Genomic DNA, 24688 nt, shown 5'->3' with positions numbered 1-24688 from the left:
CACATTGCTGAAGCCATCAGAATCTATGTTCACAAAACAAACCTTTGCATCCAAAAGAAGTTTGTACAACCACTCTCGCTACCTTGACCATTGGTATAGACGTGAGCTAGTAGCTAAACTTTGATGAAACTCTTTCCTTCAAAAATATTTAAACTATTTTCGTCCACTTTTGTATTTTACATATTCGTCTCTTGATTCTTACATAACTACTATAATACTGACCTTTCATCAAAATATTCTGTTAGTTACTTCTTATATATTATGTAATACAGCGATTGTTTGATTGTTAGAATAATTACCTTGATTATTATAATCTTCTTTCTTCCAGTTACTAAATATTATTTTATAACCGATGTGTCAATGCATAATTATTATGCCCAGCATACCATAACACTAATTTACTTACAGAAATGACCAGCTTTTCATTGATCGTTGTTGGAACTCATGTCCACTAACTTGCACACATCATCAATCTTCTGTGATTGGAAGCAATCGGTAGGAAGCACTGGATTCAGATTCCCGGTTAGTAGGTACTCATCTGTAAGGTATATCTTGTGACAGAGTTGTCCTCCCGGTGATAAGATTATCAAACATTACTGATGTGCAAAGAATCGCGTAGCTACTTGCTTCTGTTATAAACCTAACCGAAGGTGTATTGACTTATACTACACCCCATTTCAAGAAACTTGTTTAGGCTTCCATTACTGAGTCGTAGTGCTCAAAAAACTAACTGATGTCCAAATGTCGAATAATGCACATCTGGTTCACAGCTAGACTGAGAATATTCATCATTTCAAAGTTAACTAGTGTCACGTTTATCTTTGGGATTGACTTATAGTACTTAAATAAAAGTGAGAGTAAACTATGTTTACCAAGCATCAAATTCAATCCAACTGAATTCACAAAACGCATTTCAATGATCAAATACTGATCTCTTATCACAGATTCTTTTACAATATCAATAGCTTATTGTGTAATTGTAGACATAAACACGGCCAACAATGTAATAAAACTACGATGACTTAAGCATACTGTCTTTCCGATCGATGTAGGTCTATGTCATAGGGTAGTCGAAACGAAAGACATCCTCTACCCATTACACTGATAAATTTAATTAACTTATGGTTTGAAAATTTAAGTATAATTTACACATGCACACGCGCACAGACAAATGTAAACCAGAATCGTCTTTAGATTGAGATTCAATCAGACTGACTTTAACTCAACTAATGGTTTTGACCTTATTCATGCATTACTAAACATCATAACAAGTTAGCAAGGTTGCGTTATCCTATTTGATTATAATAAAAAGTGAATTATTCATAATAAGTTTTGACCAGTGAATCAATCGGAAGAAATGGTGCTATGACCTAGTGGTTAAGGGGGTTCGAAAATTTAAGTATCCCAAGTGTTCCAGGTATGAACTCTTCTACACGTACTTCGATTTGAGCAATTAGATAGTAGCATGATTATCTCTCTTACACTCAGAATGTAGCTCATATTAAGTTAAAAGACCAAATAATTATCTAAGGTAATAAATACTTTATTTAAACGAACAAAAAAATACAAAAAAAAAACGAAAATCTGCTCCTTTTTTGTGTAAAGGTTTTCATTGTTTGTTTGTTTTTTTAAATAGAAAAAGTTCCATACGAAAAAAGGTACTCAAATGTTGTTTTTTTAACGTTTACGTATAGTATTTCCAGCCCAATCAATTTTATTTGTATTTTTTAAGAAATTTAATCCATCTTCGAAATTTTCACGTGTAATCATACGTTCAGAACGTGCACGTAAATCTTCTAGTACACGTGAATAAACAAAAGTTAGTACACGAGGACGTTCTTCAAGAAGTGACCATATTGCCATTGCCATTTCTTCACGTCGTTTACGTACACTACTACTGATACCTATTTCAAGAGAGGAGAGTTAAAAATGAAAAAAACAATCGAGGGGAAGGAAGAATTTCGATGAATGTTGTGTAGTAAGGGTAATATTGTACTATATTTCCCTAAAAGTAATGTTTATAATGTAGTCTAAGAAAATGTTTCAAAATTTATACCTCATGAACTGACGTCAGTTACATAACCCTTGAGAATCAGGAACCACTGCGCAGATATTTCTTTTTAGTGCGAAACTTCGCAGGAGTGAGCATTTAAGAAGCCGGGACCTTTAGATATCGCGACAAGCCATTATCCTTTAACCTAATGAGTCAGTCACTAAACCATCTTATCACGAAATAAAATTAAAAAGTTGAATAGTGATTTATAGCTCAGGCGAATGATTTTGGTGAAGTTTTGTTCCCTGAGCTGGATGGTTTAGTCGTGGAGCTCTCACTATTCTTTTGAACGCCATCAGGATAAACTTCAGGTAGAAGTGAAATATTTGAATTTTCTCATATATGGCTAACAGGTAGTTCCGTAGACCCTGATTTTGATTGTGTATTGTTGACCTTTAACCTGTCACTTTATTTTAACTAGATTTCCTTTCGATTTGATTCTCAGTCCTATATTCGTTTATGATTTTTCTGATCGGTCGATAAATTGGATTGATTTTCATATGTTTGTTGATTGCTGACTAACCTGAGTGCCAAGCTTCTAAAAATCCTCTAGTATTCTTAGTATTCCCTATAATCAAGACTTCAACCCTTTTCCAGTCGAATGTGTATCCACAATTGCGGTGTGTGATTGTTAATTGATGTTCATGCAGGCAAAGGTGAATAAGGTGTCCATTTTGTCCGATGTAGGTGTTTTTCGCAAATGGAACAGATTATTTCGTAGATGATATTCGACTTTTCTTCTTTTTCTTTACTTTGTTTTTTAATTTGCACAAGATTGATTGAAGTGATTTTGCTGATTTGTATAAGTCATGAATAGTAGTAAAAGGTTGAAATCATGTAATATCAATCCATAATGAGAAAAATATCAGAACTCAACATCTAAAGTAATGACAAAGAGTGAATACATCTACGCCATTTTGTGATTGATTCGGAGCCATATCACCCAACATCTTGAATCATATTGTGCAGATTCCAACCAGTTAGTGTCTGCATCTACCCAAAAATGGCTCAGACCATCAATTAATGCTATGTTGTAAATAACCTACTAAAATTCAATGTTTATAAAAGAAAATTCCACGAATTTGTAAACGTTCTGTCTGTGCTACAACTATTACCCATCACATCTATACTTTCTGATGAAATGGTAGGCTAGCCATAATATATTTGATTACAACTATAATTTATTGACTACTATAGAACACAAGATGAGTTTATAGGATAGATCAAAATATTATCAAAATTTAGACTGATATTAATTTATAATTAAATCTAGACTACTGTTTTAAGTAGTTAAATGTTGTATACCTGTTGTTAAAATATTGATATCGATAGTGCCAGTAAGCGGATCAATAGCTGCTTGTTTTAATGCTTCACGTTGTAAACGTCGAGCTTCACGACAATCATCAGCCGTAACATGATTTGATAATCGTAAACGAGCATGAGCTTCAGCTAAACGTACAAGTGATTCAAGTTGACGAGGATATGCGGATATCTTATAAGGTTGGTAATAGAAATAATAATAATAAATATAAGAATTATAAGAGTTAATTGCAAGATTATACGAGGATAAAAAAACAAAACAAACCTATTCCAATTTTGTAATACATTCTGAGAATGAAATAGAATAGAAATGTGATAATACAACATGAGAAAAGTTTATGTTTACTGTGTTTAGAATTCAGTTTAGTTAATGTATACTCTATAAGTTAAACTAGATAGAAATTAATGGGACTAATGGTTAGAATACCAAAGTTTATTACAGTATCGTATATAGTGATATTAAAAGTGGTATTCACCTTATCACGTATGAAGTTTATTATATGAAATTATAATAATTATCATTTTTATGTTAAGCTGTAAGTCAAGTTAGGAACAATAACGGGTCAGATTGCATGCATATACCACACAACTCTCTTTGAACTTAGCACAATGTTGGAGAGGTCCAGAGTAATCCTCAAAAAAGTTCAGAGGGGCCCCGCAAATCCCGAGAAATATTTTACCCAATCAGCGTTGAATAGAAGTTTCTCGGAAACGTTTAGAAAGTGAAGTCACGTGTCACATTTCTAATTGGATGGTGCTCTGTTCTGACCTGGTTGGAATAACAGGACTTCAATGAACAAGAATTCCAACCAATCTAGCCCGACTGAATGGTACTAGGAAGATTAACAACAATCCAAACTTTGAAATAGTCTTTTATGGACGGGGCTATACGACCTAAATATGTGACAGCTTCGAAGAATATTTCCGATAAACTGAAAGGATAAAATCTACTAACAATTGAGGCAACAATGGTATGAGACACTTCCAAAGTTAGAAAAACGAAGCCAAGGAGGAGTATTGATCCATTCATGTTCTCCTAGTTTTTTTTTACATCTTTCGTAACAACAAAAATTGTAACTAACTATTAAAAAAAGGAATGGCAAATAGGTATTTTTAGTTTACAAAACGGATTAATCATAGACAACCACTGAAAACCAGTCCAAACATGGGACTTCCCGGCAGTACTAACCTCGAGATCTACGTAAGATCCCCAGTAAGATCGTGGGTGCGCACTTTTAAGGAGCCCTATATTAGGACGAAACAGCTTCCTAATGTGTCCTGGTTTTTAGTGGTTGTTTAACTAAGATCAGTCCGTGATGTGACCTATAAAATTGAGCGATCCCTAAAACGCTCGAAAATAAGAATCAATATATAGACGAACGGTGATAGAAAATTATTCTGTAATCTTCAAAAGTATATGGGTTAATTGAAACAACACTGATGACATGAAAAAGTGGTGATACAATAAAGTAATCATTAAGTTACCTGTCCACGACCTGAACCCAGTTTTCGCATTTCTACATACTCACGAACTAAATATTCACCGGCTTCTTCCGTTAGTTTGGGAAAATATTTCATCTTAAATAGAAATTAAGGTGAAAATACCATTTTATCGGTTATTACTGTTACTAGAGATTACTAAGAAAATCTTCGGTAAAATCTGTCTTCATTTGTTATTGAACATTTTACGGTTCTGATGAAGGACTTAATGTGAATGGTCATTAGTTCTATAAGAATGCCTAGGGAAAAAATAGATTGACACGCTAAGCCAATCGTACATACAGCAAATGATAATGGGGTGCTGACAGACGTGAACGCTACTGGTTAGGATTCGGCTTGACTATCTAAAGGACATACATCTATGTTTGAAAATGTGTTGTGGATAATATTCTCGATTCAGTTAGCCAACAGCTTTATACTTCCGGTTTTTTCACTCAAGTAGTTCATTAAGCTCCCGTATAGGAAGCGCATATATCAGTAGCAGAATTGGAAGGCCACAAAACAAAATATAAATAAAACAGTTTGCCATTAAATGTGATGCGACAAAGTGTTTAAGTAAAGGAATTTCAGTATGTTCATGTGATTCATTAGTATACCTTTCACTGATAGACTATTGAAAAGAAATCCCGACTAACAAAGTCAAATGGATCGTCCAAATAAAAATATGATTACAATCGATTATCAGTAAGGAGTATATATTTGGAAACCTATTGAAGAGGGAATACTCCATCTGTATTTTGCGAGACAATAATTTAATTAAAATATACTCTGAAATAATTGGCCCCCAAATACCCTAGTTCGGACGAGGGTTGGGAAAGTCAGCTCTACCTCTAGAAATGCCCTCACATGACCACACATATACAGACACTGACAAAGAATTTCTACTCACTGCCTTCTCGCGATGAAGGTGCCTTTTACGAAATTAAGAAGACGAAAATCTAATGTCCGACACTTTAACCGGGATAGTGTATATAGAGGACCCGCCTAAAAGAGTTGGAAAACTCTGACTCTAAACCAATCCTGCACATGGGCTCCAGAATCCTGAGGGAACAAATGGCGTATGAACCCATTGTTGGTCACTGGCTACCACGGGACTGCATCCCCCACTGTTGCTCCACTGTACTGTGGATCAGACCTTTAGGTCGAAGGCTCAGGGAGTGACTGCCTAAGAAAACCATCTGATTCGGTTTGGGCATCCGGGCAATATTTCAGTCTTCACACAAATCGGATGACGAATTATGGTGCATATATATTTGGTTCCTCCTTATACCAATGTTTATGTATTTAAATAAATAATTGATGAAAATCATAAGATTTAATTTTGACTATTTATTGACTCCAATCAATTAGCAACTGTCACAACAGATGGTTATACATACAAGGATTCAAACTCGTACTACCGGTCAGAATTGGATTTAAACTTGATTAGTAGAAAGTTATAAGTAGTAATTTCAAATAAAAACAGTATTGTAGTATTTATTATTCAGTGACTAATGTTTTTAAAGTATGAAATGAGTACAAACGATTTCAATTAGTAAAAAAGAAGCCTTGAAAGGTATCTTTTAGAAAGCATAGGATATAATCATCTGTTAAGGTAAGCATAGCATTATTAAAAGAGATTTTCTATTTCAACTCATTATTATTTATACTACAATGCCTCTTTGTTTAAATGTTTCGTGCAAGTTTCATTGAAAGTTAACTCTGTCTACCTTAGGGATTAAAATTTGTAAGTGGTACAAAAATGGATACCTTAGCATAAGCTATATAATCCTTCAAGAGTTTTCCGTTTACAAATGATGGGTCATCATCAGTTTGACTATCCATGTCCAGTAGAACAGCTCCTGGACGCGGTCTACGTGCACCTCGAGTATTATTATTACTGTTGGTTGGAATATCCTGACTGCTTTCAATCTGACTTGGAGTAGTACCACGATAATACAAACCAACCAAATGTCTGGCTAATCTTGTATCATAAACTTCATCTTGTGGATCCAATATAAGAAAAATGAGATCGAATCTTGATAGAAGAGTATGAGGTAACTAAAAATATTAAAAACATAAAGAAACGATGCACCAACTAGGTTAACAAGTCACTAAAAAACAATATGGTAATGAACAAAATAAATAGTCGTTTTAAAGACCCCGCCCGAATTACCACGGTAGGGTTGAGGGTGAAGAGAGATCATTCTCTCACATACCCAGATGTTCGTAGCAAGTATCAGAGACGTCTTACTCACTGCATTTATGTGGTGAGGGTGTGCTTTTTACGAAAGTGAGAGGATGAAAAGTGAAGGGTCTGTGTTTAAATTGGAATAGTGGATAAGAAGGATCCACCTAGGGAAGTTGGAAAACCCTGATTTTAAACTAGTAACATACATTAGCATACATGGAGCATCAACTTCCTTTTGGTCAACGTCAACCACAAGATAGAACCTCTTGACGCTGTTGCACTAAATTGTTGATTGGATACCTTTAAGTTTGAGGTCCATGAAGTGACCTCCTTAAGCAATCACCTGCTTTGATTCGAACAACAGGGTAATGACCTAACCTTTAGACAAATATTATAAGTTATGTGGCGCATAAGACTAGTGTAACCCAGTTTTAGCAGATTTTATGTGAAGTAAATAATATGACAGAGCAACGGAGATTGATACTATTGAGAGAAAAATTTTGATCAGGTATTAATTACTTATATGAGTTTTCTAACGGGCAATAAATATATTTCATGAAGTTAGTTATATTTTATAACCTAGTAGTGCCCAAACTATGGTCAATGTGTCAAAGCCACTCGAAAGGAGGTAATTTAAAACCGTTTTAGAGAAACGTGAAACTTTATATTAAAATCGTGGGAATTAAGTTCAGTCTCCTGCTATTTGACTGTACTTATTTCTTCATAGTGAGTAAATAAATAGTCCCTCCGAAATGTATTCAGGAATGTATAAACCAGACTTTAGCGCTCAGGGACAAACTCTGACGATGGTTAAAAGTTTTCAAAACATTTAGATCCTAGCTTAATTTGTTGACTTCTTTTTTATGCTGAGGTAGACTATCGTGAATTCTTCAAGCCTGCAATATTGAACATATTCTACTCGCCACTGACAGAAGACATGTTTCAGAGTTAGAGTGATTTTGTACAGAAATTTTCCGTGTCTTATGACCAGGTGACATTTGAGAATAATATTTCTCATGTTGGACCTTAATAACTTAAAATTCAGATCTGAACTGACGGATATGAATCTACAGTTAGCCAGCTGACTTTTGATTACCAAGCACAAGTGAAAAAACGGGAAGTGGTACCTATTAACGCTGAATATCATTTAAGTAGTTTATTAGTTTCGTTAGTAAATTACGAATTTCAGTATGTTGATGAAAAATACTTTATATATGTGCCCCAAATCCTAATGTAGTAGTATTTCGGTATTTTCTAACTGCTTGATACAAAAAGAGAACGGTTGTTTATCTCAGCTACTGGTTAAAATTATCTAAAATAAAGTATTCCAACAATAAGACTCTTTTAATCAGAAGGGGTTTTGTGGAGATTTCAGTATTTTCATAGTTGGAATCATGAGCCAATTGAAGCTAGACCACCATGGAAAACCTGGAAGCACTGGACGGCCGTTTCGTCCTATTATGGGACTCCTCAGCAGTGCGCATCCACGATCCCGCACTCGCGAGATTCGAACCCAGGACCTACCAGACTCTTTAAGTTCAGAGGAATATATGAAAAATGTCTCAGGCCATGTATTATTTTATATTGACAGATAAAATAGCAAATTTATTTGTGTTAATAAACGAAAGTTATCATGAAAATCATAAATGATTAAGGTATTTATCATGTCAAGGTAGTTCTCAGTCAAATAACCAAGATAAAAAATCCATATGATATACATTGACGAAACTTTTGCAAATTAATATTATTAGTGTAATGAGTTTGTAGAAATTATTGAATTTGTTAGTTGATAACATAGACTGGGCTTAGATAATCATAGTAAAACAGGAAACACTGGACAAAACCGTTTTGTCTTAGCATGGGACTTGTCAGCGCATTGCATCCATAATCCCACAAGGGATCGGTTTCTGAACCCTTGGGTCTTAACATTAAGACAACTGAGATGATATTAAATAGTTTACATTTCTAGCTTCAACTAACTCGTAATGTTAAATGACCAACACCTGTTGTGTCATTGGTGCGTAGCTGTCTCACATTCAAAACGGATGAACTTTATTAATAGAGAACTGACTGGTCATAGACGTAAACCATTAGACGCTAACCCAATGATCTAAAGGCTAAGTACTCGCCATGAGACCTGATGATCCTGGGTCCGATTCTAGGCAATGTTTCATATCAGGATAAATAGTCTATCTAGTTTTTTTTAACTCTTAATAGTTAATCAACTAAGGTCAGTCAGTGATTCTACTACTTAAGAAAATTAAATAAAGTTAGTTACAAGAAGAATGAAATAAAAAATGAAGCAGTCACCTGTATATTGTCAATAATCGTTTTGCTAGGATCCCATTTAGAACCGATTGGATTAGCAGCTGCCAAAATTGAAGTTCTAGCATGAAGTTGACAAAGAATGCCAGCTTTAGCAATACTTAAAGTTTGTTGTTCCATTACTTCGTGTAGTACAGAACGAGTTGAATCAGACATTTTGTCGAATTCGTCGATACAACATATCCCATTATCAGCTAATACTATAATTGCATAATAATGAAATAAGTAAATAATGTTGAAAAATTTCGAAACAAGGACAACACGTATCTGATCGTAGGAATTAAAAGAGCAACATTATATATTAACGGAATTGTGAGAGCAAGTAGCAGTGTATATGTAGTTCAGTAGTACAATTTCATCTTAATAAATTTATATTCGTGTAATAAATATATTAATTCACGAGAAATGGACCTTATTTTAAAACTACAAACGCTTGGTGTAATTGTATTCACTCGGAAATGAGACTGGAAATAATGTAATTAGAAGAAAAACAATGAACTTATAGGTTGATAAAAGATGGTTTAATGAGAAAAAATAACCACCGTTAATTTCATTTAGTTACGAAGTATCATCTTATTTTCATGAAGAATATAATAGACAACCCCACTTATTTCCATTCTAAAGCATGTCTGATTAGATTCCTAGACATTAGGTTGTATGATCTTCAGGATCTCACTGAGCCATGATAGACCGACAGATACCAGTCTTATGCGGCTATCCCTCACTTTACAAAGCCATATTATTAACTGGAAAATCTCTACCTTTTTCATTTAGCTGAGGTGTTGAAAATTGATGAACAGTATGGAAGCAGCTGAAATGACAATTGCGTAAGATAACCAAATCAATTGAGTGGGCGGTTTAAAACAGTGATGTCAATTAATTTCTCATCATTATACCTGAATACACATTACAAGACCCTGGTGTCGTTACATCATATGAGGAATACTTCAGAAGCAACAATGATAGAGCTCGTACAGTACGACTATTTGCACCGAAACGTTGGATACCTGACCTTTTACGAATATACTAATGGAACGACAACGCTAGTGGTAGTTCAGATAGCCAAAATCTACTCCGGCTTTTACTATGCATGAACAGATTTTATCTCTCGTAACATCACAGACATTCATACGAACTTTTCAACGACATCCAATGGCTTTTCCCAAAGGATGATTGCAAATACAGGTTTATTTTAGTCTTGTAGAACTTTCATCTCCAAAGTACAGAGTACACACCATACTTAGAGATACTGATTGTTAACTAATTTAATAGGACTCAAGTAACTTGCATATCATTGAAAGTCACCATTCGCAAAATTGCAGTCGAGTTTTTTTCCAAATAGCTGACAATAGTGACCATAGTAGACTTTGACATTGCATGAATTGAATTTGTTGGGGTATAATATTGTAAAGCTTCTGGTAACTTATTAAACAACAAACAAAAAACACTGGACTCGAGGAAAATGTGTAGTTTTAGATTAAAATAGTGTGTGCTTTGAAGGTCCAGTTTAAATGTGTAGATGACTTTAACTTAGAGATGATTGAACAACTGAATGTCAGAACTGGTTGATAAACGTAAATTGTTTTTTTAAAGAGAAAAATGAGAATAGGAGAAATACAATATAGTGATTCCATGCATATTTGTGTAGTTGGTAGTAAACTGTATACGTTTTATGGTAGTTAACTGCAACAAATGAATCCTTTAATCAAGGTGAGTGAAGTTTACTTCATGAAATAAAGGGTCTAGATGGTCGAACAACAATTAAGAAGCTTTAAATGATTAAAAGACTAGGAAATTAACAAGTGATCATAAAGTTAAGTTTCTTTCAAATTATGGCATGCTGAATTAAGATGTCACATTTGGATGTTAACGATTAATTAAAGTGCTGCGGTCAAGGAATGCTAATTATGAGTGTAAGAAAAATATACATAATGTTAGCAGGATATAGGTTGGATTTAAGCATATTCCATACAAGATTATGTTGGAGAATGTTCTAGAACCTTTTTTTGTGTAAAATTCTAAATATACTGATTTTTGACTGCGATTCATTCCCATCCAACTTGGTTTATATGGGATATAACTATGTACTTGTCCAAGATATATTCTGATTTGAGGGACTAGTAGAGTGAGGTAAAATGTCCGAAAAATACCAAGTAATAAGTGTATCTAGGTCGGATAACAAAGGACTTAACACATGAAAATGACGATATATCATTATACGTAGTTTTAACGAGCCAACTACACATTGGAAGGTATTGGTGAAATAATACCAAGTCTGAACATGAAGTATCAGGTTTATGATCCGCAATTTGAATGGATAAAGTCAGTAAACTTCACTCAACCAAGGGTTAGAGAATGCTTTAGCACTTATCGACTACACCAGGAATGAGAAAAGACCGAGATCATTTAGAAAACAAATGTAAAAAATAAACAAAGTTTCTGGAAGTAAAAAAGCGATTAGCTTGATGAGACGATTAGTCTAGGAACTTTGGCTGATGCGCATTTTCTGCCACTTTCTACACGTTGTCTACAACTAACTGATTGGCTATGATGTAGAAATATTTGTATTTATTTATTTATTTGTTTTTATCTTTGAAGTTAGTTTTACTTCTTGACTGGTTCTATGGCGAATGAAACCAGTGAACACAGTTTTTAAGCGTGCACTTAGTTGAACTGAAGTTAAAATGATATGTCAACATATTAAGTGCTTGGAGGAAGCCAGGAGGAAACCCTGGATCTAGCTTTCGTGCTAGTTGGTACTCGTCAATAAGACGTACTTAGGGTTTTAAAGAAACTGATGCTCGCTGTGGAATCAGTGCACAGAATGTTGATTGCGTGGAGTAGTGTTCATTTTGGAATTGAATCGTTAGAATATAATGAACACTAAACGGACCAGACAAATATGACACTAACCACTATTCAGTGATCGATCAATTGTACATATCAGTATATTTGTTCTCCACATAGCTCCATACTAAATTTGTTTAGCTAAGTTTGTAAGAATTAATGACATGTAGTGCGTTACATGATAAAATGAAGAACAATGATGAATAACAAACACTGTTCATTAACCAACCAACCTAATGCTCCAGTTTGCAGTGTTAATTGGCGTGTTTCTGCATCTTTTGTAATGTAGGCTGTTAAACCAACAGCAGAACTTCCCTTGCCAGAAGTATATTGACCACGAGGAGTAAGACGGTATACATACTGCAGAAGTTGAGATTTTGAAGTACCTGGGTCACCACATAAAAGTATGTTGATTTCAGAACGAAAATCACCACGTCCTTTAGCAGTGAAGTCTTTACGTGTACCACCAAATAACTATAATAGAGGCAACAGAAAAATATAACATGAATTAGACACCAATAAAATAACTGGAAAGTATCAGGTTGGTTGTTGACAACTGAATTCACTTTTGCTGGATTGATTGAACGTTTGCCCAATCAGTTTCTATGATGATGTAACTCAACATGTACAAGTTATTATGTACTCAGCTCTGAGAAATACATCTAAAGTGTGAGCAGGTTAGTAATACCTACTACTTGGTTGCCTCCAAGAGCCCTGGTACTGTCGAGGGTGAGGAGAATCACCTCTACCTCTCGAAATGCTCTCACATGGCCACACATATACAGACACTAAAAAGGAGGTCCCACCTAGGAGAGCCGGAAAACTCTGATTCCAAACCAATGGTGCACATGGGCTCCAGTACCCTCAGGAAACAAATGGCGTATGGACCAATTATTGGTCACCAGCTACCATGGGACTGCATCTCCCACTGTTGCTCCACTATATTGTGGATCAGACCTTTAGGTCGAAGGCGCGTGGAGTGGCTGCCTAAGAAAACTACCCGCTTCGGTTTGGGTATCCGTGCAGTATTTCAGTCTTCACACAAATCGGATGACGAATTATGGTGCATATATATTCGATTTCTCCTTGTACCACTATTTATGTGCTTAAATAAAAAATGCCCAAGTAGATGTAGGGGTAGAGTGGTTATCCGGAGCTAGGAACCTGGTATTGATTTAATACATAATGCTTTAACCACTCAGTACCACAGAGGAAGTACAGCTTGGAATAATAGTTTAAGGAGAAATTTCAAGAAAGTACACTACCTGCAAACTAATTATTGAGATGAAGTCTTCCAGAGACGATCCCAACTATAACCTTTTTTAGAAGATGCACCTCAACACTACATATAACAGATCTGAGTACTCAACAATAAGCTATGCATACTGGTTAATTCTAATGATCAGAGTGAGATCTTAACATGTGATCAATTGACTGAAGTTGAGTGTGGGGATACACTAACGAATGCATTAAAAATGTAGTTCAATGAAATGAACATGACTAAATACAGAAAGTGATCATCAGAGAAGAAGAATATTCACTTTCTCCTTAGTTAACGTTATTTTTTCCAGAGTTCATGGAAATCTGTAATGCATAAGAAGCTAACAGATCTCCCTTTTTTCCCAGTCGAATGTATTTGTTCTGAACACTACCCTGGACTTAGACAAAGATATGTGTGAAGAAACTTCAGTATGTAAGTAGACAATGATGGGAAATGACAGTTTTACAATATTCTCTAAAGTTAAATAAGTTTAGTAAAATGACAAATATCTACATAAATGATATTTGATAATAGAATCAATTAACAGTACTTATTGAAATTGAATAAGCTTTGAAAATATTAGTACTAATTGTTAATTTATGATACTGACTTGACTAACTAAGATTTCAAGTGACTACATCATAAAAAAATATTAATCATTTTTTTACTGAAGAAAAATACTCTTATACCACCAATCCTGGAAGACTGAAACGTGTACTTGATAAACTGAGAAAGAAGTTCAATCCAATCTTAGTGAAAGAGTATGTAATTAGTGAGCATGTAAAACAGTAGTATGAGTTGATAGATAGCGACACCATATTGGTAAGGTGATAAGGTTACGGTTGAAATTGTCTAACATAGACTACTACTGCAGTCAGGGTGAAAAGAATCATTATATATGATTTTAACATATCATTTGTTGTAATTGTACCTACGCAAGTGGTACATTTCTGAGTGCGGTTAAGTATATAAAGCGTTGGACATTTTGACGATAACTCCCAGGTTCGAACTCCACTCTGCCCATTTCAGTTCGAGCGGCTAACCAGGTAGGTAGGTATCACTAGCTCGTAGCTAAGTACACGAATCTATACTTGATAAATGAGTTAATAACATCTCTGATCGAAGAAATGAAACTTACTTGTAAAAGAATACCCTTTTTAATGTCTTCATTTTCATAAATTGTTGGTGCGATACCAGCAGCAAGTCGTTCATATAAATCAGGTTTACGTGCCAGTGTATGAAATTCTTCAATACGTTCTTCTGTGAATTGACGTAAAATATGAGCTTCCTCACTGGCAGTATTCTCGTCAGTAGCGATCCCATCATTTTGAACTCGATCATCGCCTTCTCGACTAACAGAAAAATTATACGTAAACTATGTTTAGACAGAAACAATTAACTCACATAAAAATAGTGAACATAAATGATTATATTATTTTGACGTTTGTAAGGAGAAATATATGCTGAAATGGATCTGATCGACAAAATTGGTTGATTTATCGGTAAACATCTTTGGTATGGGTGTATTTTCATGATCATCAGTAAGATAGGAGCAATGAGTATAGGGAGTGTATATTGTTTGTTTAGTGATACATCGTATACGCTGGGAAAGATATAATCCAACAAATTCCCTGTATAGAGAATTGAATATCCGTTATACATTGTCAGTCTATTACTTGAAACAAATATGCACTGGATTGAGTTGTCATAATACATTAGTGTAGTGATATCCGACAAGGCTGTCCACTATCCCCATTTTTGTTTAACTTCATTATAGACTTATTGCTGGAAATAACACTCTCGTCGACTGAATTTCCAGGAATTGATCTCCTACTAGGGGCTCCACTAAGCGACTTAGAATACGCAGATGACATAGTCCTGTTTGGTGAAGACGCTGACAAAATGCAGAGTCTTCTATTAGAACGGAGTAATAATGCCAGGATGTTTGGGATGCGTTTCTCCTCATCTAAATGTAAATTGTTACTCCAGGACTGGCCTGCATCAACACCTGAACTAAGGATAGGGAGTGAAGTAGTCGAACGCATCGATAACTCCACTTATCTCGGAAGTCTGATCAGCCCTAATGGGTTGGTGTCTGACGAAATCTCAGCACGGATTTAAAAAGCTCGTTTGGATTTTGCCAACTTACGTCACCTATGGCGAAGACGAGATATCCGTCTATCAATTAAGGGACGAGTATACTCCACAACACATCTATTACCAAATACTAGTAACCTACATATGTTCTTAAATTTCATAGACCATGCTTCACAGATATATAGTAAAACAGAGAGAACTGCTGTGAAGTACATTCACCATGAATTGTACCAGAACACTATTAAATCACAGAAAATGATTTGAAAACTATTGTTAAATTTATAGTTGTATTATATGAGTAAAATATTCAGATGTCTGTAAAATATTTTGGAGAATTAAACAAGGGGATTATTCATGATTTGCTTAACTATGATAAATAGTGAGCGATTGAGTCACTTGATCAAATCAGTCAAATACCCGAATGGTAACCCAGAAACTTATGTTCTGAACATTAAAGCATTCTTCTCATCTTTATAAACAAAATAAGTTTGAAAAAACTTTTTTAGAAAACCATAAGAACTTTTTCATTAGGGGTACCTATAAATTACATCACTTTGCCGGGGAAATATTTTAGTGAACTTGTTGTAGAGTAAGTGGATTTTAAAAAACACCTAACTTGTGTAAATTAAAGACAATCAAATGACTTTAGCTAAAAAACAATAAAAACACCAAAACTTACAGAAAATGAAGAACATCTATGTATGTTTTGTAAACTGCTTTAAGAGTACGTTGTCGGTTAGACATTCGTAGAGGTATTGCACGATAAATACCCGTAACGATAACACGATCACCGGGTTGAATTTTATCAACAAGTTCTTCATGAGCATACATAAGTACTGTATGAGGAGTCTGGCTAGCAGGCATATTTTCTGGAGATTCCTATATAAGAATTTAAGAAAGTGGGAATTAGATTATAATGGTAAAGAAACACCTGTCACGAGAGCAATTACATAAAAGTACACTACAATTCGCAAACTTGACCGCATAAATATAATGTCCAGCCCTTACTTCCAAATACATTAAAACAACAGTAAATCTAATCGAGATTTATATATATATATATATACATATATATATATATATATATATATATATATATACATGTAGTCTGACTCAGAAGCATAACAAAAAGATTAGTACAAACCTGTAATTTAATCATTTGTTTATCCACAAATAAACATCGATTATGTTGTAGTTGAGCTGTATGCGCCGAATGACAACGAATGCACGCTTCTGGTTCTGCAATACGACCACGTTCACATGGAACAGATGTCATTGCACCACAGATGGCACATTTGAACTCTGCACGCATCATTTCAGGGATGAGGGGGGATAAACGTATTACAAGACCCGAGACAGTTACAAGTTGATCAAGATCATCTGGATCAAGACTGCGTAGATCTCGAGATCTTGCACAATTGAATGGACGAATCTGAAGAAAAAATGGTAACGATGAAACAACTAACCAGAATCAAATGTTGGTTACAATATTTCTATTTTGTACAACAAATGACGGTGAATACGACCTTAAAATCAAGAGAATATCGTATTAATATTTTGGATAAAATTAAATTAAATTTCTTTCAATACATAATTGTAGCCGATCTACGTATAAGATGCCTTCCCTGGAACTTAATGAAGACGAACAAATCAACGATGGGCATCTTTAGGAATAACTACTGTTACTAGTGATAAATATGGTTATTCTCCGGCCTGATATTGAACCGAGTTCACTTCATACATCACTGTAGAGTCTTGATGAACGAGACTTGTGGGAAAAAAACTTGACCTATTTGGTTTTGATATTTCGTTTAGGATTTAAAATAACGAACTATTAACTTATCTTGATAGGAATTATCACATGTATTTAATAAGACTTGAATTTCTTACATCACTGAACTTGCTTGGAGTAAACTTGATCGGTTATTAGACAGAATTAACTTAAAATAGAGATTGATATAATAGCTAGATTGTCTCACATTAAAATTACGCTTCAAGAGGATTACGAACTTTTAATCTTATGGTTGTTAAGGCTTACGTTGTCTTAATATAAGATAAATTACTGTCAGCATTCGTAAGCGGAAATATAGGAGTGGAATAAGACAAAAAAATATCAAATTTACAGACTTTATGGTGATTAAAAATTATACGTCAAAATGTAGTATCGATTCACAACAAAAAAAGTCTATGATTTTGTGAATTAATTCTAGAGACAAATCCTTCTTCAGAGAGCTGCTGTCAGGCATAAAAAATATTAAAAAACCAGCTCAAACGTTTTACTACCCTAAAGATCTTAAGCACCCTTCCGCCAAGTATTTAATTTTCCGTCCATAATGTTTCAAACAACTCACTTTGAAATGGTTTTCCAGTTCTAAACCTCCTTACGATTATGAAACCTAACCTGCATAGATTGAAGATGTTCGGCAACTCTCTATGTTCAACCATCCCTGCTTCTAAAGAATTGATTACATATGGTGACAATCTAAGCAATGCCAAGGTCCGGTTATGTATGCTTAGCTGTAATGATGATAAGTTAATTAGTATCATTTCGAAATATGAAACTGCTTGAAGTAAAATCTAAAAATATGCAACAAAACTGACAAATGAAACAGCATGCAAGATATTTGAGGCACACTCGTCATTCTAGCAGTCCCTTTCTAGTTATGAGAGATTTTGTTTATTTATCTGAACTGTTTAATGTAGTTTTAACTTTTATTTACTAACCTAGTAACAACAGGAACTACTATGTGGTATAATAAAATAATAGCACATTCAATACATTTTTCTTCCGAACTTAGTCCAATATCACTATTGGATTTCCATAAGTGAGGAGTAAGCCATATTAACATTTCTAATAGTTGAAAGCAATATTTACATAAACACAGATATCTTGATACATATATACGAAATACCTGTATTGATCTTTCCAATTGGACTTCCCGAAAGCGATCTAAAAATAAGGCATGTGTAGCAGCATCACATGCTGGAATAACCTCCTTCGGAAATGTTACCAACTGTGTATACAAATCTGGCCTGGCAGAACGAAGATGTTCACAGTCAATGTCTAAGGCAGTCGAGCCTGATATTGCAAGATCTTCCATTCGCTGGAGATAAAGAGGTCTTTGTGGATCTATGGGTTGACCTGTTGTTAAATTCGGTTGGCCAGTTAAGTCTGGAGGAATGTAGGTCAATAGGAAGTGTTTAAATCTTGACATCACTTGAGCAATGTTTACATCGGTACCCCATATTACAGTCTAAAATAAGTTAGTAATTTGGTAAAAAGTGTAAATATGTAGAATAATGATAAATGATTGTTAACGCCTACCTTCAGATTATTAGAGGGGATGAATTAGTGACCGCATTATTTCCAAGACCTAAATGATATCAGATGTAACGAAATGTCCAACATAGAAATCCATTTAGTGCGCTCAATGGAGTTAACAAGCTTAATTTTTAGTATGTCCATTGAAAAGGCAAAGGTTTAAGAATGTATTGTACGTACAACTACTAAAAACAACTATGTCTATAGATGAACCTACTTTTTTTATTTTATTTCTGTCGAAATAAACGTGAACACCTCCATTATTAAACTGCTGGTACAGATGTCAAGAGTCAAAATGCGTCTCGATTCTGCTTTTCTCGCCAGTGATTCAACAACCGTTGTAGTATAATGTTTATTACTACCAACCTTGGTGTATCCTATTCGTTAAATAGTTTTCTTGTAGTATACAGGGCATGAGATATCCTCACTGCATATGATCTGCAACTGAGATATAGGTAAGAGAAGTTTTAGTTCCAAATTCGGATGGTTGAGTGGATCATCTTCCAAAACTCGATTCCAATGATGTAAGAAGCCGAACATAAGATACGGTTATAGTACTGGCTTGGACCAATGGAATATTAACCTAGTAATCAGTAACAACATGTATCATCTGTGTGTGGACAACTAAGTTCCATAAGTGCTTTGTCTAAACGCCGAAATGTGCTTAGCCTAGAGGACTGTGGATTAACGTATCTACATATTGCTACCTAATGTGAAAACGCCACAAATTTGATACGAAAATGTATCCTACAATATTAATGCATGCTAAAATATGGTTAATAGGATGATGATACAAGTCTACAATAAAAAAACTGTATAAAGGAAGAGTTAAGGATAGAAATTATACAAAAATATTTCTTGCCTGAGGTCCACTAGCAGTCGACCCATCAGTAGTACCAGGGACACCTGTTGCGGGAACAAGAGGTCCAGATTGAGACAAAACAGCACGGACAGCCACCTCATCATTGACACCAGGTCGAACTGAGCTCAAAACATCTTCGACTCCAGTCGCCACACTAGACATATCGCTGTATGACAAAGGACTACCCGGCTCCACTTCGGATGTGCGAAGACCGGATGTTGGTTCCTGTGAAAAAATGAATCCGTTAGTTACAAGCATTTAAAAGATGAACAAACTTCAAGACACAAAATTTGGACAGACAAGGATAGTAGTGACGATTCATTTTACTGAGATTCCAGAAATTTAATACGGGAAGTAAAAACTGGTACACGTGTATCGGCTTAAATTAACACATCCTATCTGTACAGAGACGAAACTATCGAGATAAATATAAAAGTAGTAGGCGCAGAAATATCGGTGATAGTAATAAGGATAAGGCATATCGAATGTGATATGAGGATGAATTCACAGAACTGTGTAAAACAACTTTAAGACTCATGATCTAAGGGATGAAAACGAGTTGCTGAATCTGCTTCATTCTGAGTTATACCATCTAACTCCACCCATTGATCACGGGTATTGAGCTAACTCAAACTAAGTAGTATGTACTTGCCAGCATGGTTTGGATCAACAGTCAACGACTTTGTGGACTGGTGCCACATTTAAGTTTGGTCGCCTCATGCTTTCTCTAGACTTCAATATGTCAACATTGAGCGTTGGGGATACGTGATCAACGTCCCAAACACCTGGCACTGAAAATTCACTACCTCAATCGATTCATCATATCTACCTAGTACCCTGGATATCTAATACCATGTCAGGGGGAACTACAGAACGTTTTGGCTACAAATATCTTTCATAAAAAACATTGACAAATAATATTATCAAAAATCCATGGGGACACAGGGATACCTTATATACCACCAGCTCGAACATAAAAACCAGAAGGTAAACAGGACCTGAGAAAACTAAGTAAATGTATGTCTAAGAGATAAATCCATCTAGTCACATTGTTTAGTAACTCACTTAGAGCTTCTAACGAGATGTCTACTGAATCACGGGTGCTAGTCCGAAAAAATTCATAGAACTCCGAACAGTACTTAATAATTGTTTACTATTTTTCTGGTTTCATGTAAACGAAGCCAACATTTCGCCAGATCCCAGCATCTATAGTTTTAACCAAAAAGTAAGTTGCCCACTGAGAACCTGAGGTACATATTTTAATTTCCGGATGAGTTAAGGAACGAGAGCACTACCGAAAATTGAGATGGGGTGGTGAGACTAATTTATGGACGACATTTGAGCGACGCTAAATTAACCTTAAGGACGTTCACCAACTTACTAGGATTAGATGAGGGTCGTAAATCAATGTGAGGAATAAAGATTACGGCTTACAGTTGATGATTAGGATTAGGAATTAGATTCAGGGTTTTCATCAAGAACTGACATCAGCTAAAATGCCAAAACGCTATCTAACCAAATGGGTGGATGAATTTTGCATCAAAACTCAAGACCTGTTATCCCAAGTCTGACTGGTTTGTCCATAAATTAGTTTCGCCAAAAACTGGATATAATAAGACCGCAACCAGGTCAGCAGGACTAAATTCACTCCACGAAATACAACAGTGAGGGATTAGGTAACCAAAAAATGTAATATTTATGCCGATGAAGAACATCAAGCTTTGCATATACCACAAATACAGCTATACTACATATAAAACTAACTATTGACTAGAGACCGTCATTTTAGTACCATGCCGATGTTCTAAGAGTTAAGTTGATAGTGGAAATTTGAGGTAACGAGGCAGAGTACAGCCAATACAAATACGACTAATGCTTAATAGGTATATTTATCCAATAAACTGACGAATTTCTTGATACGTTTCATAACATTTGTGATGATCTATACATAAGCTGGCGCGTGAACAACTGTTAGACAATATACTACTTTACAGACCTATGGCATGAAACTTTAGCTGAAGACAATAGTGTACTGTAAAAACAGCTCTATAAAAAGGGCAATAAGTCAACTCACTGCATTGCTTGTGGGTTCGGTATGTCCTGACCGATTATGTCGTGTTCTCCCACGTGTACGACTTGATTCCCCTGTTCGTTCAAACGTAGTTCCAGCACTTAACAGATCACCTGACAACTGTTCATCGTTTGTTGCATGCCTTCGGCGAGAACTTCGCGAGCTAAGACTTGACATTTTCGGACTTTCATATACCCGCTTCTTAAGAGTAGAATCAAAAACCGATGTGTTCAATTCCCAATAAATAATGCTCAGTTTTTGACACATGTTATCAAGCATTTAGTTACAGAAGAAGCCATTGTGAATTTCCTAGAAGTTAACATCTTTGTTGTGATAAAGAAATTTTATGTCTTGGTTTTATTTTTCATGATATTACCGTGTACATGTATTTAGTGGTAATGATAGTAGGTCGGTAGAACTGCTTTAACCCTTGATGTTCATTCTCCAGTGAACAGTCAGCTTTTTCTTAGGAAATTTCTACAAGCTCAGCCGATACTACTTGTTCGGATATAGAGTTTCAGTCACTGACTATACTCAAGAGAAAATCGGATCCAATATTGGTTGATTGGAGATTAAAAAGTTACTTTACCCGTTTAGTGCCTACTCTCTTCATAGATTAAAAAGGATCTGTATCGTTGATTAGGTATGAATTAACTGCCTCAATGAAGTATTCCTAGTGATGTTTGCGCATATAAAATCGGAAACGTTTTTCGTACAAGCATTTTCTATTTCATTTTGAAGAGAACAGGAAGCTGGGTGGCCTGTGTTAGTTCTAGCAATGTCAGTCTTTTGATTGATCGAAGTTTATGTTGAATGATTCAACAAATTAGGCTTCAATTACTTGTTGAGTTAGTGAGTCCCATTTATTTATTATTCGGTAGGGAAGTTGATAGTCACCTGACAAGCAATTTATTCTGGACTTGTTAACCTTTTTTGCGTGTCCTTTCAAACCTTCTCATTTGGAAGATGAAAAGAATGCGGAGGTGTCAGATGTAGATTTATCGATGAGTTATTTAAAGACTGTGATCAAGCCACGTCTGGTCTATTTATATGCCAAGGAAAATAGGTTAAGTTTGGCCAGTCCCACATCATACAACATCTTTGTGATTCCGGAAATCAACGTATCTGCTGTCGAGCCTTTTTCGACTGCTCACTGTCCTCTTTAAGTCAGCAGCTGGCTACCGGTACGCGGGTCTAAACAAGATTATTGGTTCTGAGGGGAGAGACAAAAACTATCCGGCTATCTAGTTGGTTAGCGAGCAAGAGAGGTAGAGAGAAGACGAGTCAACTGGAACATTACTTGATTTATTCCTGATTCTAGATTCAAATTTGAGTAAAAAGATACCTGAATTAGTAAACGATTGACATGACCACAACGTACAAAAAAAATTAGAAAAATCTAATCATGTCGAAGCTTAGTAGAAAAATAGAATACAAAAGGCTGCGTTTGAATTACAATGCTTAGGATGTGATAGGGTATGGCAGTGAATCGTGCACCAAACGAAATTTTATGATTTGTATTACAACTTAAAGGTGAAACTAAATGTTATTGTTTTACAAATTTCTAATAGGGCGAAATAATGTCTCCGAATATAGCTTCCATTGCTTGTCATGGCTTTTTATTTATCTATTCACGTCACAGCATATAGTATAAGTCGAGCAAGGAACCTTTCTGTGCGCCACATCTCACCAGCCTTCATCCAGATAGCATCCTGTTTGGTCACGTTCTCCGTGTTGTCCGTCATAGGAAACTCCTTACTTAATTTTGCACCGAGCTTGTTATTGAAAATTTGGAAGAGAGAAGTTCACCTTGAGACATTTGGAGCGGCAGTAAATAGCTCTATGAGTCTTCGATATTGAGTCTAATCTCTCTATTTATGCTAAACACACTCTCATATGGAAGCGCCAGGTTGTGCATCTTCATCAGATCACGTTAGGGAACTTTGTTCTGTGAATCTCATACGATAACTAGTTAGGTTGACTTCCATTGAATACCGTACATATATCCTTAACCCAGTTGTAGATTAATGTCTCGCTACTCTCATCTTCTAGTTCTACAGGCTTCGGGGTAACTGTGTGGGAAGTTTCAGACAATAGAGTTTTCAAACCTTGTGCATCTGTGACCTCTTCATCCCTTGTCGAAAGCCTCGGTGTAGTCTATGAATATTACATTGATGGGTGTTGAGGTTTGAGTATTATTTACTTCCCTATGGAAAATATAATGTTACCAACTATCCACACTGTCAAACTAACGACGACACAAGAATCCGTTTATTCGACTGTTATAACGGTCCGTTCTCCTTGTTACTCGAATGGGACATTAATTTACCTTAAACGAGTATCTACACTAGATTCCCTCCCAGTGTCTATTCTAAAGGACTTGAACACAACTCAGATCAATGACACATGATTAGCCTGACTAGAACGTAAATATATTTCCACATCAAAACCAACACATCCAACAACAAATGGACAGCCAATTAATAATCATAAATAATAACGATAGGGAAATATATGACTCATCTGACACCTATCAGACTATCTACATGTCTGACTAAGCAGACAATCAATCATTATCGTTCCCGCCCACACGTCACCTTCCTCGCGAAGTTTGATTGTATGACTTCACTTTAGGGTCGATTTGAAAAAATCTCGTTTGATTTCGTTCCCTGAATGATCTTCGGCTAGCTTCTGATTTCAGCTCATTTTTTCTCATTTCAACTTGTGGTGGTGGAATATTAAATATATTACACAATAATTCCATAGGTAAAGGTTTGGGTTTAGATGACTCATAAAAATTTTTCCTATCTCGCAGTTGATTGATGTGTTTGATAATTAGTGTATTTTCGACCATGACTTT

General features: G+C 35.3%; 1 protein-coding gene across 1 annotated transcript; it reads right to left on the bottom strand.

The window, feature by feature from the left end:
* Positions 1-1677: 1677 nt before the first annotated feature.
* Smp_172530 (putative dna replication licensing factor MCM4) lies at positions 1678-22005 on the bottom strand (the record flags this gene model as incomplete). The annotated part of the gene is made up of 13 exons (XM_018798212.1): positions 1678-1904; positions 3359-3545; positions 4859-4951; positions 6623-6714; positions 6802-6913; positions 9354-9568; positions 12449-12689; positions 14615-14768; positions 16253-16452; positions 16718-17005; positions 18486-18827; positions 19743-19982; positions 21832-22005. 13 exons carry the CDS (start codon positions 22003-22005, stop codon positions 1678-1680), a joined length of 2565 nt encoding a protein of 854 aa, XP_018653176.1.
* Between the last annotated feature and the right edge of the window lie 2683 nt (positions 22006-24688).

Source organism: Schistosoma mansoni, chromosome 6 (genome assembly GCF_000237925.1).
Source record: "Schistosoma mansoni strain Puerto Rico chromosome 6, complete genome".
NCBI lineage: Eukaryota > Metazoa > Platyhelminthes > Trematoda > Strigeidida > Schistosomatidae > Schistosoma > Schistosoma mansoni.
The sequence above is the reverse complement of the archived record's forward strand: the minus strand, read 5'-3'. Positions and strand labels throughout refer to the sequence as shown.